The following is a 22,371-nucleotide window of genomic DNA, read 5'->3' on the forward strand; positions in this document are numbered from 1 at the left end:
AGAAAACAGACAAGGAGTGTCCTGGGGCTCCATCTCATTTTTGGACCTTGGGGTCTGAACACATCTGGCTGACAACTCCACGATTCATGAGGTGGGCCGCACTTGCCCTTCTTAGGTGAAGGCTCTGTGCTCCTTCTTCCTGCCCTGCAGCGTCCACATCAGCCTTTTGATTTAGCGGAAGGGGCTCAGGCTGCGGGCACAGTGGCTCAATCTTGAGTTCAAGTATTGTAGCCTGGCTGATTGGATGGCCTTTCAGTGATGGTCCAAGCACAGGGTTCAGACCAGGCATAGTTTGTTCCACTTAAGAACTTGACAAGGACGCTAGGGAGCTGTCGAGCCACTGGTTTTCAAACCGTGTTCTACTGGCAGCCGGGCCCCACTCCGGCTCCTGGCTCTTCTATCTGCTGGGCTCCAGGAAAGGTTTCTTTAATCCCCCATCTTGAGTCCAGTGTCTCTCAAAACTGCATCGCAAGCCACTAGGGGTTCAGGAAAGCAATTTAATGGGCTGTGGCCAACATCTTGTTTGTTTAACGAAATAACTTCAGATGGAAAATAGAAGGTGGCAGTTTGCGGCAGAAAGTGTGTTGTGGCCTGAGCTCACTTTAGCTGTACGTGCAGGTGTGGGTGCTTCCTGATATAACATGCACCTTCACGAGGGAGGCCCCGAGAAGGAAGTGAGCTGCCCAGGGTCACCAGCTGGCTGTGCTCGGGCTGGACTAGAATCACCCTGCCCTGCTCTGCCGGGTGGTGGTTGGCAAACATCTTAACTGCTTACGTCAGTGAAGCGTTTCTTCACTCTTCTTCCAAACAGGAGGAGTGAGGGGGCAGGTAGGGTCCTGTGGGTTGGGCCCCGGCTGGAGGCCTGGTGTGGAGCTGCTCCCTGCCCTCGCCAGCTTGTAAATAAAAGACCAGACTGCGGAAGCGCAGCCTGGACTGGAGCCATCAGAACCTGGTGGTTGGGCCTTGGGCTTCGGTGTCAGGCCTAGATTTCAGTGTCAGCTCCCAGACTCCTAGGCTGGGTGACCACAGGCGAGTAAATTAATCTCTCTGAGCCTGGGTTCCCTCATTATTTAGTAGAATGATCATACTTACTTCATAGACTGTTGTGATAAATGAGGTAATGCATCTGAAGTCCTCAGCACAGTGCCAGGCACATAAGCATTTAATAACATATTTATTCCTCATCCAGATATGAGCGAGAAGCTGCATCCTTCTGGGGTAATTATCAGGGTAGGACATGTCTATATCAGACATTTCTAGCTTTGTTTTTGTGAAATCCTGATGTGCCTGGTCGCCTCAAAAGAGCATTCTGGAGTTCTCAAAACTCTCCAAGCAATTGAAAAGGTCAGTCTAAGAATTGTCTATGTCAAAACAGAGTAGAGCTGAGATGTCCCATGTTAAACTGTTGAGGGTCCCTGTGCAGAAAACTTAGGGATCATGGGTCCTCACAAGCATACCTGTGCTGTACAGTGCAGAGGTCTGGAGGTAAGCAGAGAAACCCAGGCGCTCATCTTTTTGTGTAACATATAATGGGTGCTAATGCTGGGCCTGTCCAATGGGAGGCGTGAACATTGGGACCCTCTGAAAATGAGATAGTCTAAGGTAGATGGAAGCTTGGGGACCCGTCTCAGTATACAAGGAGCCCCCTGTTTCGCCAAGAACTTTCTAACAGAATGAATTGTTTAATAGTAGGACAAATGACTTGCAGTGGGCATGACCCTCTTTTCTTGGAGAACGTCAAGGAAAGGCTAGAAGTCTTTGAGTCTGACATGCTGAACTGTAGACCATGCTTCAGGCAGAGGCCCCTGCTCATCTCTGTCACCTCCGATCCACCCATGGAGCTTCCTCGCAGCCTCACTGTGAAAGCAATCGGAGTGACAGCGTGTGCCACCCGCTGGTTTTGCTGACACAGTACAAAACCATCTGTTTTGGAGGTGGAAGAGGAAGGGGAGAGCGTTTTACTCCTGTGGTCTCCCATGAGTTTTTGTAGCATGAGAAGGTTTTCTTGCCTTCATGGTATCCCTTTCTCCTGTTAATCTGTCCTTCCACAGCATGTCTCATCCTGTATCGAGCATCTAGCTCCATGCTGATTGCTCTGAGGGGATTCAGGATGTAAGGCATGGCCTCTGCCCACCAGGAGCTCACAGTCTAGGAGGAGTGAGTGCTACACGCCTAAAGCAGTTAGAGAACAACTGACTGTTGTAGGTGCAAGTTTAGGAGGAAACATGTCTTCATGGAGGAGGTAAGACGTGAGCTGGACCTTGAAGGGTGAGGAGTATTCGGATTGATGCGGAGGCAGCGGGAGGTTACGGCCAGTCAGGGCGCGGCGTGTGGTCCAGGTCTGGAAGGGGTGGTAGGTTGCTCTTCCTGTCCAGTGATGGGGGAGATCAGCTCAGTGCCTGTTCCCCCTGCTCAGTCCTCCAGTCTTAGCGTGCCAGGGTGTCATGCAGACAGCCCCTTCCTTGGCAGCCAAGAGAACGCATTCCCTCCGAGTCTTTCCATTCATATGGAGAACCACTTCTGCTGTTCATTCCACCTGGCTGCAGACAGAGTTGCCAGTGAAGTGGAGACGCCCACAGACTTGCTGGCCTCTTACGCGGCAGCTGATGGGTGTCTTTCCCTTCCTCCCTAATTGTTTCAGACTTATTCCCAGCAGATAATTACAAGGGCATCTTGCTTTTGTAATTGCAAAACACAGTTGGATGATGGAAAGGTATTGTAGGGAAGGAAAGAAAGCCTGGTATTTTCTGGTATCACAGAAGATGTTACTTAATGCTGTGATTTAAATGTTTGGGATTAGATCCAGAACACTGCGTTCCATATCCTCCTCCTGTTTGCTATCTTAGCAGATTTTGCTGAAGGGTCAAAGAGAGGATTTCCTCCCCAAACTGCCATTTGAAATACTAACTTTTGGAAAGAGGCACCATGGTGTTGTGCCACCTTTGTTAGGGTTGAGACGGAGTTGAATCCTCCATATTATTTCAGTTGGATCCTAACTTCTCCCCACCGCCAAGTCACAGCACCTCGGGTGGCATTTCTTTGGAAGGTGAGTGGTGAGAGGGAAGGGCTGCGGGGCAAACCGCCACACCTGGAGTCTCTGGCTCTGCACGTGGCCTGATTTTGGGTACCTGCCAGCCTTGGTAGCCACGTGGAGTGACCTCGCTGGTTGAAAACAAAATGCTACCTAACTGCTTCATCCAGAAGCCTGGTGTGTGTCTGCTGTGTCTGGGGGTGAAGTGAGCGAGGTTTAACGGATACTGTGTGCCTGTCAAGGTGTTTGCCACTGAGGGAAACACACAGGTGTCACGTGTCCCTCCTCAGTGTAGAGGTGAGCAGTCGTTTTGTTGACCTGACTCGAGGAGCCTTCGTGGGACCAGAGGGTCATCACAAAAAGCCTTCAGCTTCCGTGGCTGCTGAGACGCATGCAGCCAGGTGATGCCACGTGCGTGAGCTCGTCAGGCAGCCGTAGCTTTGCACAGCTGTCTCCAAAGGAAACTTGAATGGCTTCTTTGATTACGGGGATTACAACTTATAACATTTGCCTACATTTCTCCTTCTGTGACCACAGGGCAGGTATCACTTTACAGGGAAGAACATGGCAAAGGGAAAGGGAACGCATGGTCCAGGGTGGCAGGGACGTGTGATGAAATGTCCAGAGGGCTCTTCCCCAAGGAGCCCGAGCCAAAAGCAGCCCTTTTCAGCTGGGATCTCAGGCCAGGTCCCTGCATCCAGCCTACCGATGCCCTGGGTGTGGAGCTCTTAGCCCTGTTCCGAAATTAATAGATGCCAGTGCCCACACAGTCCACCAAGCCAGAGAGGATGAAGGCAGAGTCGCTGGCCAGCCGCGGCCTCTGGCGCTCCCTCACCCCGGTCTCAGGCTTCAGTATACCTGTCTGTTTTTATCCTCCCTAAGAACTATGGCCCTCTGTGAGTCTGATTTAAAATGAAAATGTATCACTCAAGTTGAAATGCAACAGTGGCTAAGAAAAATGTCCATGATCACGTCCATAAAGCGCCGTGATAAATGCGCTGTCCAGGAAGACAAGCTCGTCCCCCAGCACCTGACTCCCAGCCCCGCCCCCCAGGAGGTGTCTTACGCCTGTGCAGTCACCTGTCTCCCTCCTCGGGGGGCTTCAGAGCAGCTTTGTGTCCTGGAGAAATTGTGAAGCAAATTCCACTTAAGCAAAACAAGCGTGTGGAGGGGGTGGCGGAGAGGGGAGCTGCTTGAATATGCAGTATTTATATCCTAGGAAAAAAACTCACCGTAACTCTTCACTCTACCTCACAGTCACGTCAGAAAAACTCATTGGTGCTTTCCGAAAAGACTTCCACTCCTTCCCCAGCTTCACCCCCCTGCCCCATAGGGACTAAGTAGCATAGGATTGGAGAACTGGATGGAGGCTTGAGAACTTGCTTGGTTCACCTTCCTATTTAATCATGATTAAACAAACGGACACATAGTTACTCGCCTTGCTTTTAAAAATCCTACCGAGAAAGAAGAATGTAGAACTTATTTTGCAGCAAAATAATTTTTTATCTCGGCTCTTCCTGCCCTTAGTTCTGGCCCTTTCTCCCCTGAGCGCTGTGCTCATTTCCGGGCACCAGGGTCTGACACAGGGTTCTTGACCACGGCTGCACATCACAGTCACGTGGAAGCGTTCCCAGAAGCCAGGAGCCGCCTCAGACTCAGAGCCTGCCTTCGACAAGATTTCCCAGGTGATTTTTAGATGCATCCTGCCCTGCAGCTGTCGCCCAGAGGGAAGTGTTGGCCCCTGGTAAACCGCAGCCACTTGACTGACTGAGGGCAGTGCGAGACGCCTAGATTTGCCTCTGTCCTCACCTGGCGTCTCGGCTCCAGCATGGAGCCAGTGGGGAAGGCCTGTGTCTCCCTTCCCCTGCAGTAGGGCTTAGCGACCTTCAGACCCAGGGCCACCTTGGGGTCTCAGCCTGTGTTCCCCTGAGAGGCCCAGGACGTACGTGGGGGATAAAGGGAGAGGCAAATACGGGGTATCCGTGGCGGGGTGAGCACCCTGTCACCTTTGCACTGGGAACCCATGCATGAGTATCATCTTCCTATAAATTGGCCAATTCCGGATATTTCACCTAAATGGAATCACACATGTGATCAACATGTGGCCTTTTATGTCAGGTTTCTTACACTTAGGAGAATATTTTCAAGGTTCATCCATCTTGTAGCATGCATCAGAACGTTATTCCTTTATAATGCTAAAATAACACTATTTTATTGTAAGAATACACCACTTATTATCTTACCCATTCATCAGTTGATGGGCATTTGGATTTTTTTAAAATTTTTTAACATCTTTGTTAGGGTATAATCGTTTTACAACGGTGTGTCAGTTTCTGCTTTATAACAAAGTGCATCAGTTATACATATGTCCCCATATCTCTTCCCTCTTGCGTCTCCCTCCCTCCCACCATCCCTATCCCACTCCTCTAGGTGGTCACAAAGCACCGAGCTGATCTCCCTGTGCTATGCAGCTGCTTCCCACTAGCTATCTATTCTACATTTGGTAGTGTATATATGTCCATGCCACTCTCTCACTTTGTCCCAGCTTACCCTTCCCCCTCCCCATATCCTCAAGTCCATGCTCTAGTAGGTCTGTGTCTTTATTCCCGTCTTGCCCCTAGGTTCTTCTGACCATTTTCTTTTTTTTCTCTTTCTGACTTACTTCACTCTGTATGACAGTCTCTAGGTCCATCCACCTCACTACAAATAACTCAGTTTTGTTCCTTTTTATGGCTGAGTAATATTCCATTGTATATATGTGCCACATCTTCTTTATCCATTCATCTGTTGATGGACACTTAGGTTGCTTCCATGTCCTGGCTATTGTAAATAGAGCTGCAATGAACATTTTGGTACATGACTTTTTGAATTGTGGTTTTCTCAGGGTATATGCCCAGTAGTTGGATTGCTGGGTCATATGGTAGTTCTATTTTTAGTTCTTTAAGGAACCTCCATACTGTTCTCCTTAGTGACTGTATCCATTTACATTCCCACAAACAGTGCAAGAGGGTTCCCTTTTCTCCACATCCACTCCAGCATTTATTGTTTCTAGATTTTTTGAAGATGGCCATTCTGACTGGTGTGAGATGATACCTCATTGTGGTTTTGATTTGCATTTCTCTAATGATTAGTGATGTTGAGCATTCTTTCATGTGTTTGTTGGCAATCTGTATATCTTCTTTGGAGAAATGTCTGTTTAGGTTTTCTGCCCACTTTTCGATTGGGTTGTTTGTTTTTTTGATATTGAGCTGCATGAGCTGCTTTTATGTTTTGGAGATTAATCCTTTGTCAGTTGCTTCATTGGCAAATATTATCCCCCATTCTGAGGGTTGTCTTTTCATCTTGTTTATGGTTTCCCTTGCTGTGCAAAAGCTTTTAAGTTTCATTAGGTCCCATTTGTTATTTTTGTTTTTATTTCCATTTCTCTAGGGGGTGGGTCAAAAGGATCTTGCTGTGGTTTATGTCATAGAGTGTTCTTCTTATGTTTTCTTCTAAGAGTTTGATGGTGTCTGGCCTTACATTTAGGTCTTTAATCCATTTTGAGTTTATTTTTGTGTATGGTGTTAGGGAGTGTTCTAATTTCATTCTTCTACATGTTGCTGTCCAGTTTTCCCAGCACCACGTATCGAAGAGTCTGTCTTTTCTCCACGGTATATTCTTGCCTCCTTTATCAAAGAGAAGGTGACCATATGTGTGTGGGTTTATCTCTGGGCTTTCTATCCTGTTCCATTGATCTATATTTCTGTTTTTGTGCCATTACCATACTGTCTTGATTACTGTAGCTTTATAGTATAGTCTGAAGTCAGGGAGCCTGATTCCTCCAGCTCCGTTTTTCTTTCTCAAGACTGCTTTGGCTATTCGGGGTCTTTTGTGTTTCCATACAAATTCTGAAATTTTTCGTTCTAGTTCTGTGAAAAATGCCAGTGGTAGTTTGATAGGGATTGCATTGAATCTGTAGATTGCTTTGGGTAGTAGAGTCATTTTCACAATGTTGATTCTTCCAATCCAAGAACATGGTATATCTCTCCGTCTATTAGTATCATCTTTAATTTCTTTCATCAGTGTCTTATAATTTTCTGCATACAGGTCTTTTGTCTCCTTAGGTAGGTTTATTCCTAGATATTTTTTTATTTTTGTTGCAATGGTAAATGGGAGTGCTTTCTTAATTTTACTTTCAGATTTTTCATCGTGTATAGGAATGCCAGAGATTTCTGTGAATTAATTTTGTATCCTGCTACTTTACCAAATTCATTGATTAGCTCTAGTAGTTTTCTGGTAGCATCTTTAGGATTCTCTATATATAGTATCATGTCATCTGCAAACAGTGACAACTTTACTTCTTCTTTTCCAATTTGGATTCTTTTATTTCTTTTTCTTCTCTGATTGCTGTGGCTAAAACTTCCCAAACTATGTTGAATAATAGTGGTGAGAGTGGGCAACCTTGTCTTCTTCCTGATCTTTGTAGAAATGGTTTCAGTTTTTAACCATTGAGGACAATGTTGGCTGTGTGTTTTTCATATATGGCCTTTATTATATTGAGGAAAGTTCCCTCTATGCCTGCTTTCTGGCGGGTTTTTATCATAAATCGTTGTTGAATTTTGTCAAAAGCTTACTCTGCATTGATTGAGTTGATCATATGGTTTTTCTCCTTCAATTTGTGTAAATGGTGTATCACGTTGATTGATTTGCATATATTGAAGAATCCTTGCATTCCTGGGATAAACCCCACTTGATCATGGTGTATGATCCTTTTAATGTGCTGTTGGATTCTGTTTGCTAGTACTTTGTTGAGGATTTTTGCATCTATGTTCATCAGTGATATTGGCCTGTAGTTTTCTTTCTTTGTGACATCTTTGTCTGGTTTTGGTATCAGAGTGATGGTGGCCTTGTAGAATGAGTTTGGGAGAGTTCCTCCCTCTAATATATTTTGGAAGAGTTTGAGAAGGATAGGTGTTAGCTCTTCTCTAAATGTTTGATGGAATTCGCCTGTGAAGCCATGTGGTCCTGGGCTTTTGTTTGTTGGAAGATTTTTAATCACAGTTTCAATTTCAGTGCTTGTTATTGTCTGTTCATATTTTCTGTTTCTTCCTGGTTCATTCTCAGAAGGTTGTGCTTTTCTAAGAATTTGTCCATTTATTCCAGGTTGTCCATTTTATTGGCATAGAGTTGCTTGTAGTAATCTCTCATGATCCTTTGTATTTCTGCAGTGTCAGTTGTTACTTCTCCTTTTTCATTTCTAATTCTGTTGATTTGAGTCTTCTCCCTTTTTTTCTTGATGCGTCTGGCTAATGTTTTATCAATTTTGTTTATCTTCTCAAAGAACCAGCTTTTAGTTTTATTGATCTTTGCTACCGTTTCCTTCATTTCTTTTTCATTTATTTCTGTCTGATCTTTATGATTTCTTTCCTCCTGCTAACTTTGGGGGTTTTTTGTTCTTCTTTCTCTAATTGTTTTAGGTGTAAGGTTAGGTTGTTTATTTGAGGTGTTTCTTATTTCTTAAGGTAGGCTTGTATAGCTATAAACTTCCCTCTTGGAACTGCTTTTGCTGCATCCCATAGCTTTTGGGTTGTTGTGTGTTCATTGTCATTTGTTTCTAGGTATTTTTGATTTCCTTTTTGATTTCTTCAGTGATCTCTTAGTTATTAAGTAGTGTGTTGTTTAGCCTCCATGTGTTTGTATTTCTTACAGTTTTTCCTGTAATTGATATCTAGTCTCGTAGCGTTGTGGTCGGAAAAGATACTTGATACAATTTCAATTTTCCTAAGTTTACGAAGGCTTGATTTGTGACCCAAGATATGATCTATCCTGGAGAATCTTCCATGAGCACTTGAGAAGAATGTGTATTCTGTTGTTTTTCGATGGAATGTCCTATAAGTATCAATTAAGTCCATCTTGTTTAATGTATCATTTAAAGCTTGTGTTTTTTATTTATTTTCATTTTGGATGATCTGTCCATTGGTGAAAGTGGGGTGTTAAAGTCCCCTACTGTGATTGTGTTACTGTCGACTTCCCCTTTTATGGCTGTTAGTATTTGCCTTATGTATTGAGCTGCTTCTTTGTTGGGTGCATAAGTATTTACAATTGTTATATCTTCTTCTTGGATCTATCCCTTGATCATTATGTAGTGTCCCTCTTTGTCTCTTGTAATAGTCTTTGTTTTAAAGCCTATTTTGTCTGATATGAGAATTGCTACTCCAGCTTTCTTTTGATTTCCATTTGCATGGAATATCTTTTTCCATCCCCTCACTTTCAGTCTGTATGTGTCCCTAGGTCTGAAATGGGTCTCTGGTAGACAGCATATATATGGGTCTTGTTTTTGTATGGACATTTGGATTATTTCCACTTCTTAACAAGTATGAATAATACTGCTCTGAATATTCATGCACATAGTTTTGTATGCATGTATATTTTATTTCTCCTATTTATACCTAGAGGTAGGATTGCTGGGTAATATGATAACTCTTTACTCTTCCAAGAAACTGCCAATGTTTTCCAGCATGGCTGCACCATTCTACATTCTCACCAGCAATGGATGGGGCTTCCCATATCTATACATTCTTGCCAACACTTATAATTGTCTGTCTTTTTTTGTTATAGCCATCCTAATGGGTGTCAAGTGGCATCCCACTGTGATTTGATTTGCATTTCTTTGATGATTAATGAAGTTGAGCATCTTTCCATGTACTTATTGGCCATTCATATATCTTCTTTGGAGAAATGGTATGCTAATCACCTGCCCATTTTTAAATTGGGTTAGTTGTCTCTTTGGTGTTGAGTTGTAGGAGTTCTTTACTTATTCTAGATACTAGATCCTTATCAGATATATGCCTGGCAAATATTTTCTCGCAGTCTGTGGGGTGTCTTTTCACTTTCTTGATGGTGTCCTTTGAAGCATAAAAGCTTTTCATTTAGCAAGCGTCCAATGTATCTATTTTTTTCTCTGAGATTGTTTGCCCAATCCAAGGTCACAGAGATTTACACCTATGTTTTCTTCTAAGAGTTTTATAGGTTTAGGTTTTTAATCCATTTTGGGTTAATCTATGTGTAATGTGAAGTAGAGGTCCAACCTCATCCTTTTGCATACAGATACCAGTTGTGCCAGCACCATTTGTTGAAAAGACCATATTGACTCTTGGTAGGCAAGATAAGGGGGTATCACCCCATTTTAGGATGACAAAACAGATCCCTTAAGAGTTAAGTGATCAGATTAAATCCTCACAGATAGCAAGGGTGGAGTCGTCATACCACACGGCCAGGGGTTAAGGATGCCTTCACTTGTGAGTCTCCTACAAAGTGCCCTCTCCTCAGACTTCGGTCTCTTGTGTTCCTTGGAAAATTTGGTCCATCCTTGATACAGTTCCAAGGAAAACTCCTGCATGCAACATCATTTATTTCTCCGCTAGGTTGTTTCCTCAAAAGAGAGAACAAGAGAAGAGTATGGTGCTTGGTGTCTATCATGAAAATTGTTTCTGCAACTCGTATCTAGACAGACTCTGTTGGTCCTGGTTAACGGGCATCTCAGCATGGCTAAACACCTCTGCCCCGCAAATGTCTGTTGGCCTGTGTGTGAAACACTGGAGGGGACCAGCCCCCCACCCCCGGCCCCTGGAGCTCACAGGCTCCTGAAGGTTCTCAAACTAGAAGAGAAGCATAACCCCTTATGTTCCGTGTCGGCATGACCAGGATCTTTGCCTAAGTTGAATGTCACAGGGCCGTGAGGTATGTCAAAGTACAGGTTAACCCACCTAATCCTGACCTGAAAAGCCCTGATGGATTCGTCACCTTTTTCTTAGGGGTCCTTGTGATAACCTGACATGCCATCTTCAGGGATTCCTCTTGTGGCCTGATGTCAGAGAAGTTGTGGGACTTAGCCTCATACTCTGGTCTTACTGGAGAGATTCAGAGCTTGTCTATACCAGCCAGTCCCCGCATGAGGAAGCCTGTCCAAGAGAAGGAAGCAAAGTGCGGCCACCTTGGCAGATCCACCCCATTTTACACACTGGTCCACTGGGGCCCTGCAGGCAGGCGTGTTCTGTGGGGCGTCCCCACGTGTAGATGTTAGGTACAGTATCAGGCTCCAGATGGGAACTCAGTCAAGCAAACATCCCCCCACTGCATGTGCTCCACCACACACTGTCTTGAGGCCTGAGGAGCTTGTAACGGGGAAGCACCTTTCCAGACTGGTGGGCTCTGCTGAACCCTTGACCTGGGGCAGCTCATCCACCATGCCTGCTCCCACTTCTTCCCAGGAGCCGTCACAGGTCCTGGGCTTTCCCCACACCCAGCTGTGACCGCTCTACCGGTTGGCATGCCTGCTCCCCAGCAGACCAGAGACACATAGGGTGAAGTAGGCCTCAATTTCGGAGAAAACACAATATTAAAGTCTGGGATATTCAGCCAGACCCTTGGCATGCGAGTCTGAATCCAGAGAGAACAGGGCTGAGTGAGTCCTGTCTCTGAGGCCCCTACGACTCCACATAGCCCAGGGTTGGGGCCACAGTTGAGGCCTGGAATACACTTAGGATGGGAGCTCTTCTCCCACTGCTAATATGGAATAGAATGGAAGAGCAGCTGGGCCCAGGGTGGGCTTAAAAGACACCCCCAGGCCATCGGCCACAGAGATGCCTGGGAGAGGGTGTCTCCAGGGCCACCCAACGAGGGGGGCACGGGACGGATGGCAGTCATGGTCCATTGTTCTTAAGGTTCCTTGGACTAGGACTGTGTTCTGTTATACACATTCCACACATGTTTGGGAACATTTTTGCATATCTTAATGAAGGGGTGGTGGGTAAGGGTGGAAAGATGCTCTGTGTCCTGGGGAACTGTCCCACACACTGAGGAAGTGTCTGCCCCAGAGCCATTCCTGCCCTCCTTGAGAAACTCTGGTAGAGAGAAAAGTTTAACACTGGGTTCCAGCCATTTTAAAGCTCAGAAAATACCGAGTTTTTAAGATGTAGTAAGTGACTGCAGGTAAAGATACCATGCATGATAGGCGCTGGGAGGTTTAAAAAAAGTATGGGAAGACGTATCCGAGCTTGGCCGGAGGCACAAATCCAGCAGAGAACCTAGCATGTACAAAAGAATATCCACAGTACAACGCAGAAAGCTCTGTGTCCCCCAGGGAAACGGGAATACTTCAAATGCTATGAGAGAGAGAGGTTTCGTGGTACGTAAGCTCCAGGGGAAACCTTGGGTACCTGTGGTGATAATAAGCGGTCTTCCCTAACTTTTACATGGGCACAGAAAACCTCCATCCAGATGTTCCGGCCAAAACAGAAAGTCTTGTTAAGAAATTCTACTTTTGGAAAAAGAATCACATATTCTATTTAGATTCCCTTGGAAGGTTTTCCTCTTACGGATGAGGGAGCCTTTCCTGTGAAGATTTCATTTCTAAGAGCACAGAGGTCCACAGAAAACGGAATCCACGTTTGATTCTGGGTCCTTTGGTGAAGGACACTTACCTGCCTGGACCCTGTTGTGGTACCCCATGAGGGAGCGCCCACCCAAGCCCTTCTCTGTGGAAGGGCTGCGCTCTGCAGCATCCTCCTCCCCCATGGGTGTCACCTTGATGCAGGCATCTGAGGAAGCCTTTCAGAGAAATGGGGCAGGGCTTGGATGGGAAGGGAGAGTCACTTAGGTCTTTAGGAAGCGTTGCAGCTTTCCAAACCCTCCACATCCGTGAACTCACTGGCTACTGAAGTCCTGGGAGGTACTCGTGAGGTGGGTGATGTTCTCTCCACTTGCAGACAGGGGAGGTGAGGTGTTCAGTCTGTGACTTGCCTAAGGTCACACTGCCAGTCAGTGTCAGAGCGGGCTTCTCTGCTCCCGTCCTCCAAGTTTTTTCTGTATTGCGGTCACATCTCCCTACTCCCTCGTCATCTCCTGGAGCCTGTAACCTCCCCGAGTTATAGAACTGTCAACAGTAAGTGGTTTTCAAATTAGAAGCATTGAAGGTTTTTAGCCCAGTGAAACGCTGCTCTAATTATTTCCCCAGAGAAATTGCAAACTCATAGTGAGAAACCAGACAGATGAGGACATGGCTAACCGAACTGCAGGAGGTGGAAAGTGGCCTCAGAAAGCCACGCCGAAAGTGCTGAGCCACCTTGAAGGGAGAGCCCACACCCCGCTGGGCGGGCAGGAAGGAGTGCATGACCTGGGTGAAACACTGATGGTGGGCGTGGGGAGTAAGGACACTTTTCATTCTCTTGGATTCTTGCCCAGATCCATCTTGCCCCACGTGGAAGTATCAGCAAACGGAATGGTCTATGTTTAAAACTTGGGGGCTGGTGCAGAAAGAGCCTAGAAAAAATTCAACAGCCTTTGCATGTATTAAAAACAAAATGGGGCTTCCCTGGTGGCTCAGTGGTTGAGAGTCCGCCTGCCGATGCAGGGGACATGGATTCGTGTCCTGGTCCGGGAGGATCCCACATGCTGCGGAGCGGCTGGGCCCATGAGCCATGGCCGCTGAGCCTGCGTGTCCGGAGCCTGTGCTCCGCAACGGGAGAGGCCACAACAGTGGAAGGCCCACGTACCAAAAAAAAAAAAAAATGCACGTCTAATTTGCAGCTTATCCATCCAGCTCTCTGTTCCTGGGCCGCCAGTATTAGGTCGGTCAGGGCTTCGGAGTTTTCTTGACATTTACTGTGCCTGACTGAAATCATTGAAGTAACGTTTAGCTGGGCAAATAATAAGTGTTTCCATTTTTAAAGCCTCCTGGTAGAGATTTCCAGTAATTAGGTGGGTTTGGTTCACGGTCCCAAAGGGCACAGAGCAGCAGAAACACTACCTGGGCCCGATCCCAGCACCCTCTGCCGCCCCCTCCCGAAGGGGGGAACCCACACATTGTGAGCCTGCGGAGCAGGGCCATGCGCACACCTGGTCAGCTCCGAGCAGAACAGATGCTGTCTTTCCCCTGTGACCTTGCATTTGTGACAGACAGGACACATTGAAAAGGTAAAGGGCATGGAAACAAAGTATATTAGTGGATGTCACGGTCTGGGGGGAGGGGAGAACAGGGAGTGACTGATACTAGGTGTCGGGTTTCGTTTGGGGGTGATGGAAATGTTCTGGAATTCAACATTGGGGATAGTTGCACGACTTTGTGAAGGTACTAAAAAACTATTGAATTGTATACTTTTAAAAAGGTACATCTTTACAGTATGTGTGTTATATCTCAAGCTGTTATTTAAAAAAAGGTAAGGCACAAGCCATTTTATGTAGAGAAAAAAAAAGATGGAAAAAAAAGCCATTTTGTTATTTGCACCTTCTCTGACACCCATGGCTGGTTAGAAGTCTTCCACCAAACCAGGCGAGTGTCTTCAAAGGCATGGAGAGGCTCTGAGCTCAGTCTGTTTTCCTTCTCGTCCCAGGGAGTGGAGATGGGTGGCCTGGGAGGGAGGGGGAACCCAAGGACCACACTGGCATGCGACTGTGGAGGGCAAGGGGAGCAGCTCGCAGTGGCCCCTGATATTCCACAGTACTCATTTCTTTGGATAAAATTTCTAAAGGATCCCTTTTAAAAGCGAATGTGCTCCAGGAGAAGGGATGCAATCCGTTTATTCTGCATTAATACTTTAGAATGAGGGAGATTGAGTAACTGGACAGTCACTCAGCAAGGCCACAGGTGATGGTAAATGGTAACACACGATCTCAAGGCAGCACCTACATGATTTCCAAATGGGCACCGTGGACAGCATGTGGACCTCAAGACAGAGTGTGTGTGTAGCATCTCCTGATGCCTCCGAGGACTCGGAAGGAGTGGGGACAGATGGGCCGAATTCACCTTCAGAGGGACTTAGACTGCAAATTCAAAGTCTCCATAGAGTAGGATTGTGCTGCAACAGAACGTGAGTTCCACGCAAAGGCTGTGAGCGTCCCCTGAAAACTGAGATGAGAAGCGAGGAGAATATGAGCGTCCGTGTGAACTGAGGTCACTTTCAGGAGAAAGGGTCAGAGCCCGCCTGGAAAATGACGTCTTTGGTCATTGAAAAGACTGCATTTGTTTAAGTAGAGATCTCCTCAGAGGCCAAGGGATAAACTCAAGGCTCTCTTAAAGATTTCCTTCCAGAATGTACCAGAACAGCACTTACTTAAAAGGTAGTGAAATTAGGGCTTCCCTGGTGGCGCAGTGGTTGAGAGTCCGCCTGCCGATGCAGGGGACACGGGTTCGTGCCCCGGTCTGGGAAGATCCCACATGCCGCAGAGGGGCTGGGCCCGTGAGCCATGGCCGCTGAGCCTGTGCGTCAGGAGCCTGTGCTCTGCAACGGGAGAGGCCACAACAGTGAGAGGCCTGCGTACCGCAAAAAAAAAAAAAAAAAAAGGTAGTGAAATTATAAGTGCTCTTTATTTTATGTGCGTTGATGGACATTTTCTTTACAGTGGGCCTGCATTACTCTAATAAACAGCGGGGGTGGTGTGGAATCATAAAGTCTACTTGCGGGAGAAAAATGGCTCCTTCTAAACTATACCAACATGTGTGAACAGTGTATCTCCAGGGGTTAGAATATGGCCTCTCTTTATTTGCTAACATATGCTTTCCTGCATTAGAAAGTTTTCAATGAGCTATATTAGTTTTAGTTTTATAAGAAGAAAAATCAAGCTGCATTCCAGGTAAGGCTCCCCCATTCCAGCAGCAGTGGAGTGGAGCTCCACGTTTTGGGGCAGAAACCCCCTCTGAGTGGTTCTGCCTCTGGTCAGCCCTCCCAGGGGAGCCTCCAATGCTTCCTTTTTCTTTCAGTCTTCCAGCCATGATTCTATAACTTAACTACACACTGAAATTCTCAGAAGGCATCAAGGGAGAACAGAATGCCCCGGAACGTGTTTTGCTGCTCTAAGAAGGGCTTTGTGCCAGGCGTATTGACCCCATGGGGCGCTGTCTGAGATCACCCATGGCCCTCGTGTGGCCGAGAGGCAGGATGTGTCCCCTGATGCACCGGTTTTCCCTCCAGGTGGGCCTACCATGACTTCTACAACCGGTATCGGGTGCTGGTCAAGAAGAAAGAGCTAGCCAACACAGACAAAAAGGCCATCTGCAAGTCCGTGCTGGAGAGCCTCATTAAGGTGAGTCGCGCACGGCCCGACTGCTGGGCGCCAGGGGAGGCTCAGCGCGGTGCCCTGGGATTAGGGGCGTGGGGGAGCTGTTAACTGCCTTTCTGGTCTTCACCCCTCGTATTGAAACTGTTCCTGAGATATTAATCCATTTGCCTGTGTCAGCAACTGTAAAGGAGAAGCCCCTTCACCTGCCTGGAGAACTTTCTAGCCTTTCCCACATCACAGCTCACATAGAAAATGAAATTGTTTATACAGCACGCTGGGGGTCACGATGAGGCTGCTCCTGGCTACAAGCTGCTGGCCGGGATCTCTGGCTTCCCCAAAGCCTGGGGCTCCACAGCGCAGCCTGCCGGCACCAGTGCACCCCCCCGGGGGCTCTGCTCTGGAGCCCGGACACAGCCTGGGAGCCAGCGAAGGGGAAGATAGCTGTGCTTCTGGTAGCTTCCTCACTGCAGAGCCGGCCTCAGGCCCACCCCCAGATGCTTGTTTTAAATAAGGCAGGGGATTTCATTTTATTTGAAACAATCTGAACTCAACAGCTGACGCTTGGGACTGGAGAACTATAGCAGAGCTCTTGGGGGCCTTTAGTGAGGGACAGATCCTTGAATATTTCTTAGTTCCAGAGTATCCAGGGATTACAGCAGAGTATGGTACTTAATGGTCTCAATAAAGGGCTAAATTATATCAAAAATCTTCCTTTAAGAAGGTAAGAGAATTACATCTAAATTTTTTAATTTCTAAGTATTGTTTTGCTAGGAAAATCTATTCGTCTGGAGTATAGCTCATTGCCAGGTGATCCGCTTTTAAGGTCATATGTTATTCTGTGACAGTGACACAGTCACCCTCAGCGTTGTCTTAGCAGCTCAAGTCTGTAGCTGCAGACAGTGCAGAGTACTGTGCTAAATATTCCATAGAGTAAAAGGATGACAATCTCGTTAATTGAAGGTTGCAGTTGGTTCTCTGGACTCTGGTTAATTGAGGTTTTTGCTGTGGTGTATCTGTCGGTGTTTACATTTCAACGTGTCCTCTTTCAACGGGTGAGAAAAATGTGTTCAGGGTCAGCTGATTCTGGTTGCCGTGGAGCGTCGGGAGTCTTCCTTCTCTACTGGTACCAGGAGCCTCTTCGTGTAATCAAGGCTCACAAGTAGCCTGCTCTGCCGTGGGGCTGCCTTCTCCTTTCTCCAGACTGTAGTTCCACACTTCCTCTGCCTTCCCTGGATTTCTCCAAGTTTCCAGCAGAACTGCTGCTTCCCAAACAGAGGGTACTCTGGAGGGGGCCCAGGTCCGACTGGCTAACTCAGCTTACGCCACTCTGCTTCCCTCCAGCTGGCAGGACCGAGTGCCACTGCTCTGTCCTGCTCGTGATACGCTCAGGCCGCTGGCTTGTTAATGCCCAGCTTCCATGCCGACTCTGCCCTCCTGGTTTCCTCAATCCAGCGCTCTCTGAGCCCATACCATGCTGTCCTGTGCTCCAGATGTGTCTCCTTTCTTTCAGAGGATGGTCTTTGTATTGACACTCTCCCCTAGTTATGAGTACTGAGCCTGACACACAGAAGTAACTCACCAAACATTTGTGGAATGAGTGAACAGGTGAATTCCCTAAAGTATGTGAATACGTACTGTTTCCTCTGCCTGAAGTGCTTTTTCCTTCTTTTACCTGTCCGGCCAGGTTTTACTTTCCCTCTAGATTGAGCTCTAAAATGCTTTCTGATCTTTGAAGCCTGTTCCTAGCCTCCCAGTCGGAGTTAGTCACTGGCTAACACTTCTCAATTTCTGTCTTCCATTTTTGCATTTCTCCCCTTGTATTGTAGTTAAGGGCTTCTTTTTCATTTCACCAGACTCTGAACAACTAAATGGCAAGGGCCCCACTGTCATTTGTTCCTAGCACAATAACTGGTCATCACAGGAGCTCTGATGTGAGCTCTTTGTGAGCTCTTTTGCTCTTTGTGCAGGTGGCTGCATGGGTGACATGAGCTTGTCCTGATGAAACCTGCCACCAGTGGCTCACGGTTATTAAGCACTTACTAGGAGTCAGACACTTTTCTAACTGCTTCACACGCTTCATCTCATCCTAACATTTCCTCACGAGAAAGATACAACATGATGCCCATTTCACAGCTGAGGAAAACTGAGGCACGGGCAGCTGATATAAATTGCCCAAGGCGACTCAGGAGCCCCCACAGTCTAAACCACATCACCCGCTGAGTCTGACTGATTAATTAATGTCACTGTATAATTACCCTTCTTAGAGATGGAATAAGGATCAGTGCTTTAAGACTTACCTAGAGACCTTCTATTTCCTTTTTTGGTTTGTTTTTTCCCTTTTTTGGGGACCACATCTTCTGGTCACCAATGCTAAGTGACTTGGGACTTCAAGCAACTGAGACTCGGCAAAGCCACACGTTAGACTAAAATGGCACATTCCAGCTCCCTGCCCTCTCCAGGAACGTGCTTAGTACATTTTATTTTATTTTATTTTATTTTATTTATTTATTTTAACACCTTTATTGGAGTATAATTGCTTTACAATGGTGTGTTAGTTTCTGCTTTATAACAAAGTGAATCAGTTATACATATACACATGTTCCCATATCTCTTCCCTCTTGCGTCTCCCTCCCTCCCACCCTCCCTATCCCACCCCTCTAGGTGATCACAAAGCACTGAGCTGATCTCCCTGTGCTATGGGGCTGCTTCCCACTAGCTATCTATTTTATGTTCGGTAGTGTATATATGTCTATGCCACTCTCTCACTTTGTCACAGCCTACCCTTCCCCCTCCCCACATCCTCAAGTCCATTCTCTAGTAGGTCTGCATCTCCATTCCCATCTTACCCCTAGGTTCTTCATGACTATCTTTTTTTCTTAGATTCCATATATATGTGTTAGCATATGGTATTTGTTTTTCTCTTTCTGACTTACTTCACTCTGTATGACAGACTCTAGGTCCATCCACCTCACAACAAATAACTAAATTTCGTTTCTTTTTATGGCTGAGTAATATTCCATTGTATATATGCGCCACATCTTCTTTATCCATTCATCTGTTGATGGACACTTAGGTTGCTTCCATGTCCTGGCTATTGTAAATAGAGCTGCGATGAACATTTTGGTACATGACTTTTTGAATTATGGTTTTCTCAGGGTATATGCCCAGTAGTGGGATTGCTAGGTCGTATGGTAGTGCTATTTGTAGTTTTTTAAGGAACCTCCATACTGTTCTCCATAGTGGCTGAACCAATTCACATTCCCACCAGCAGTGCAAGAGTGTTCCCTTTTCTCCACACCCTCTCCAGCATTTATTGTTTCTAGATTTTTTGAAGATGGCCATTCTGACTGGTGTGAGATGATACCTCATTGTAGTTTTGATTTGCATTTCTCTAATGATTAACGATGTTGAGCATTCTTTCATGTGTTTGTTGGCAATCTGTATTTGTTCTTTGGAGAAATGTCTATTTAGGTCTTCTGCCCATTTTTGGATTGGGTTGTTTGTTTTTTGGTTATTGAGCTGCATGAACTGCTTGTAAATTTTGGAGATTAATCCTTTGTCAGTTGCTTCATTTGCAAATATTTTCTCCCATTCTGAGGGTTGTCTTTCATCTTGTTTATGGTTTCCTTTGCTGTGCAAAAGCTTTGAAGTTTCATTAGGTCCCATTTGTTTATTTTTGTTTTTATTTCCATTTCTCTAGGAGGTGGGTCAGAAAGGATCTTGCTGTGATTTATGTCATAGTACATTTTAGAGCAGAGTGATTAGGAGAGAAGCAGTGACGAAGGCGGCCTGTAGGCCAGGCAGTAGGCGCTCACCGGCCACATCCATTGGCCGGCAGCCACGGGCCAGGGGCTGCATCATGAGGTTGCTCACGATTGATAGTCTCGTCCTGCAAGGATTGTAGGAATACCTCCATCTTTAGCCTGAATTTTTTTTTCTTTAACTCCTCAAATGTTTATTGAGTTCTTCCTATGTACTAACCTGGAGTGGTCAGTGTGAGGGTTATTGAAAGAGTGTACTAGGTGGGCCCTGCCCTCCAGGACAGATGGTCATCTAGTGTGGTTATAGACATCACTGGCCGTCATGCAAACCTGAACCTTCATCCTGACAGTGAAGGAGCATATTAACAAGCATCTCCTGAGACCCAGAGAGCGTGAGGAAATATGTATGTGAGGAGTATGAGAAGGAGGTGGTATTACAGAAGCAGCGTGGTGTAGTAAGAGACCTCTGGTCTGGGAGTCCTGGGTCTCGGGTTCTATTCCTTGATATTTTCAGTGAGACCTTTGGCAAGTCACCTCAACATTCTAGGCATCTGTAAAAATAAAAGCAGTGGCTTGGGGTAGATTGCTAAGATTCCTTTCTACTCCCTCAGTCTCTGATTACTGGAGAAGGGTTCTCAAAAGATAACCTCTGATTGGTATGTGAAGAGTATAGCCAGTTCTAGGGGTTACAGAAAGCAGGCCTGGGGTAGAAGTTCTCAAGACACCTGGGGGAAGGGGAGTGCAGCCATCAGGGCAGTGGTGATGGCTGTAGCAGGCAGGACCTTCAGAGAGATCCTCATTTGTAAAAATTGTGGCTCTGTGAACCAGACTGCCCTTTCCATGGTGGTTTTTTCCAGAATAGGAAACGGAGCCTGTGTACTGTGGTTCCTGAGATGCAGCAGGCACCCCCCAGGCCCTAGCTCTGCTAAAGGCCCAGTAGCCAGGCTTGTCCCCCGACTGAGGGCTGAGCCGCCCACCTTTTGCTTCTGGAGCCCTGCTCACCGAAGAGGAGTCTCCCCAGCAGGGCAGTGATGCAGGCAAGGCCTCGGCCGCCTCAGAGCTTCCCCGCCCAGCCGAGCCCCTGTTCCTCCCGGCGTGAGCTGAGGGCCCTGAGCAGATGCAGGGATGAGAACCAGGGCCTCGCAGCTCGCTCCTCCCAGCTTCACCGGCAGCCCGACCATGGAGGGGACAGTCAGTGACGGTCTAGCCAGATGCTGTGTCCCAGCTCAGCCATGGCTCAGGCAGCCTGGCTTTCCTGTGCGTGGAGCCAGGTTCCCGTTAGCCGTCCAGGGCTTGGCCGTGAAGAGTGGTGACTCAGCATTATTTCAGAGCCATTTGTCAACGTGAAGTGTATTCTCGTGTGTGTGTTCTCCTTAGACCTTGGCTCATTATCTCCTCCTTATGGTCTGCATGCCAAGGGAGCAAAATTATCGTGAGTTACCTATCGAATATTGTAGCCCAGGCTCGTCCGCATACACGTGGCTGGGTCATCTTCCCTTATCCACCAGGGTGAGCGCAGGGAAGGGCAGTTAACTTCAACCTGAATAGATGTAATTAAAGATAGTAATTATATGTCTGAAAAAACCTCACAACATAGTTAGAAACCAAATAAAATGTATTTGGGGGTTATTTGCAATATATTCGTAATTCCCCACACCTGCCTCCTTTCACTTCGTTCAGGCCTTTGCTTAAACATCACCTCCATAGAAATGCCTTCCTCGATTAGCCTATTTCAACATCTCCATCCCGTCCTCCAGCCCTCAGTTTATTGTCTCCGTAATCTTCAGCACTGCCTGAAATGTACTGTGTCCTTGTTTGCTTGTCCGGCTGCCCTCACGGCGATGTCAGTTGCTGGCGGGCAGGGATCTTTTTCACTGCTGCATTCAGTGTCTGACCAGTAGTAGGGACAGGCTCGGGGTCTGTTAACACACTAACTCTCAGCATTTGTTTAAGGAGCAGGGGCATGTGACACCTGGCAAGGGAATTGTGCGTCAGAGGACCTGGGGTGGTAGGGTGCTTTCCCTTACTGCTCACGGATGGTGAACCAGCTCCCCTCCCTGCCTTGTAAAGGATCCTGACAAGTTCCAGTTTGGCCGCACCAAGATCTTCTTCCGGGCAGGCCAGGTGGCCTACCTGGAGAAGCTTCGGGCTGACAAGTTCCGGGCAGCCACCATCATGATCCAGAAAACCGTCCGGGGCTGGCTGCAGAAGGTGAAATACCGCAGGTTGAAGGCAGCTACCTTAACTCTGCAGAGGTACTGCCGAGGACACCTGGCCCGCAGGTGAGCTGAGCCGGGGCACATCTAAGGTAGCAGATTGGCGGTGAGGGTGGAGGGGCAGGGGGCTGGGACCAGCTCCGAGCTGGCTGGCCTCTCTCAGCCCCGGTAGTTCGAGTGGTTCCTGCTGGGCCCTGTCTGCATCCGGCTTTCCCCCAGCAGCTGGGCCTCTCTCTCTCCTGCCCTTCTCACCTGAGCATGTAGGTCTAGTTCCCAGGTCTCTTGCCTCCCCCAGTCTGTCCCTGTCCTAGGCTAGCACTGGCTGGTT

General features: G+C 47.0%; 1 protein-coding gene across 2 annotated transcripts in view; it reads left to right on the top strand.

Moving 5' to 3' along the window:
* MYO5B (myosin VB) overlaps positions 1-22,371 on the top strand; it is a 386,602-nt gene that overhangs the window by 304,555 nt on the left and 59,676 nt on the right. For both annotated transcript variants that reach the window (XM_067699124.1, XM_067699125.1), the window contains exons 18-19: positions 15,979-16,090; positions 21,898-22,109. In XM_067699124.1, the coding sequence (XP_067555225.1) occupies positions 15,979-16,090; positions 21,898-22,109 (324 nt within the window). The remainder of the gene's footprint in view (positions 1-15,978; positions 16,091-21,897; positions 22,110-22,371) is intronic.

The sequence above is a fragment of the Pseudorca crassidens genome, chromosome 12, assembly GCF_039906515.1.
Source record: "Pseudorca crassidens isolate mPseCra1 chromosome 12, mPseCra1.hap1, whole genome shotgun sequence".
NCBI classification, from domain to species: domain Eukaryota; kingdom Metazoa; phylum Chordata; class Mammalia; order Artiodactyla; family Delphinidae; genus Pseudorca; species Pseudorca crassidens.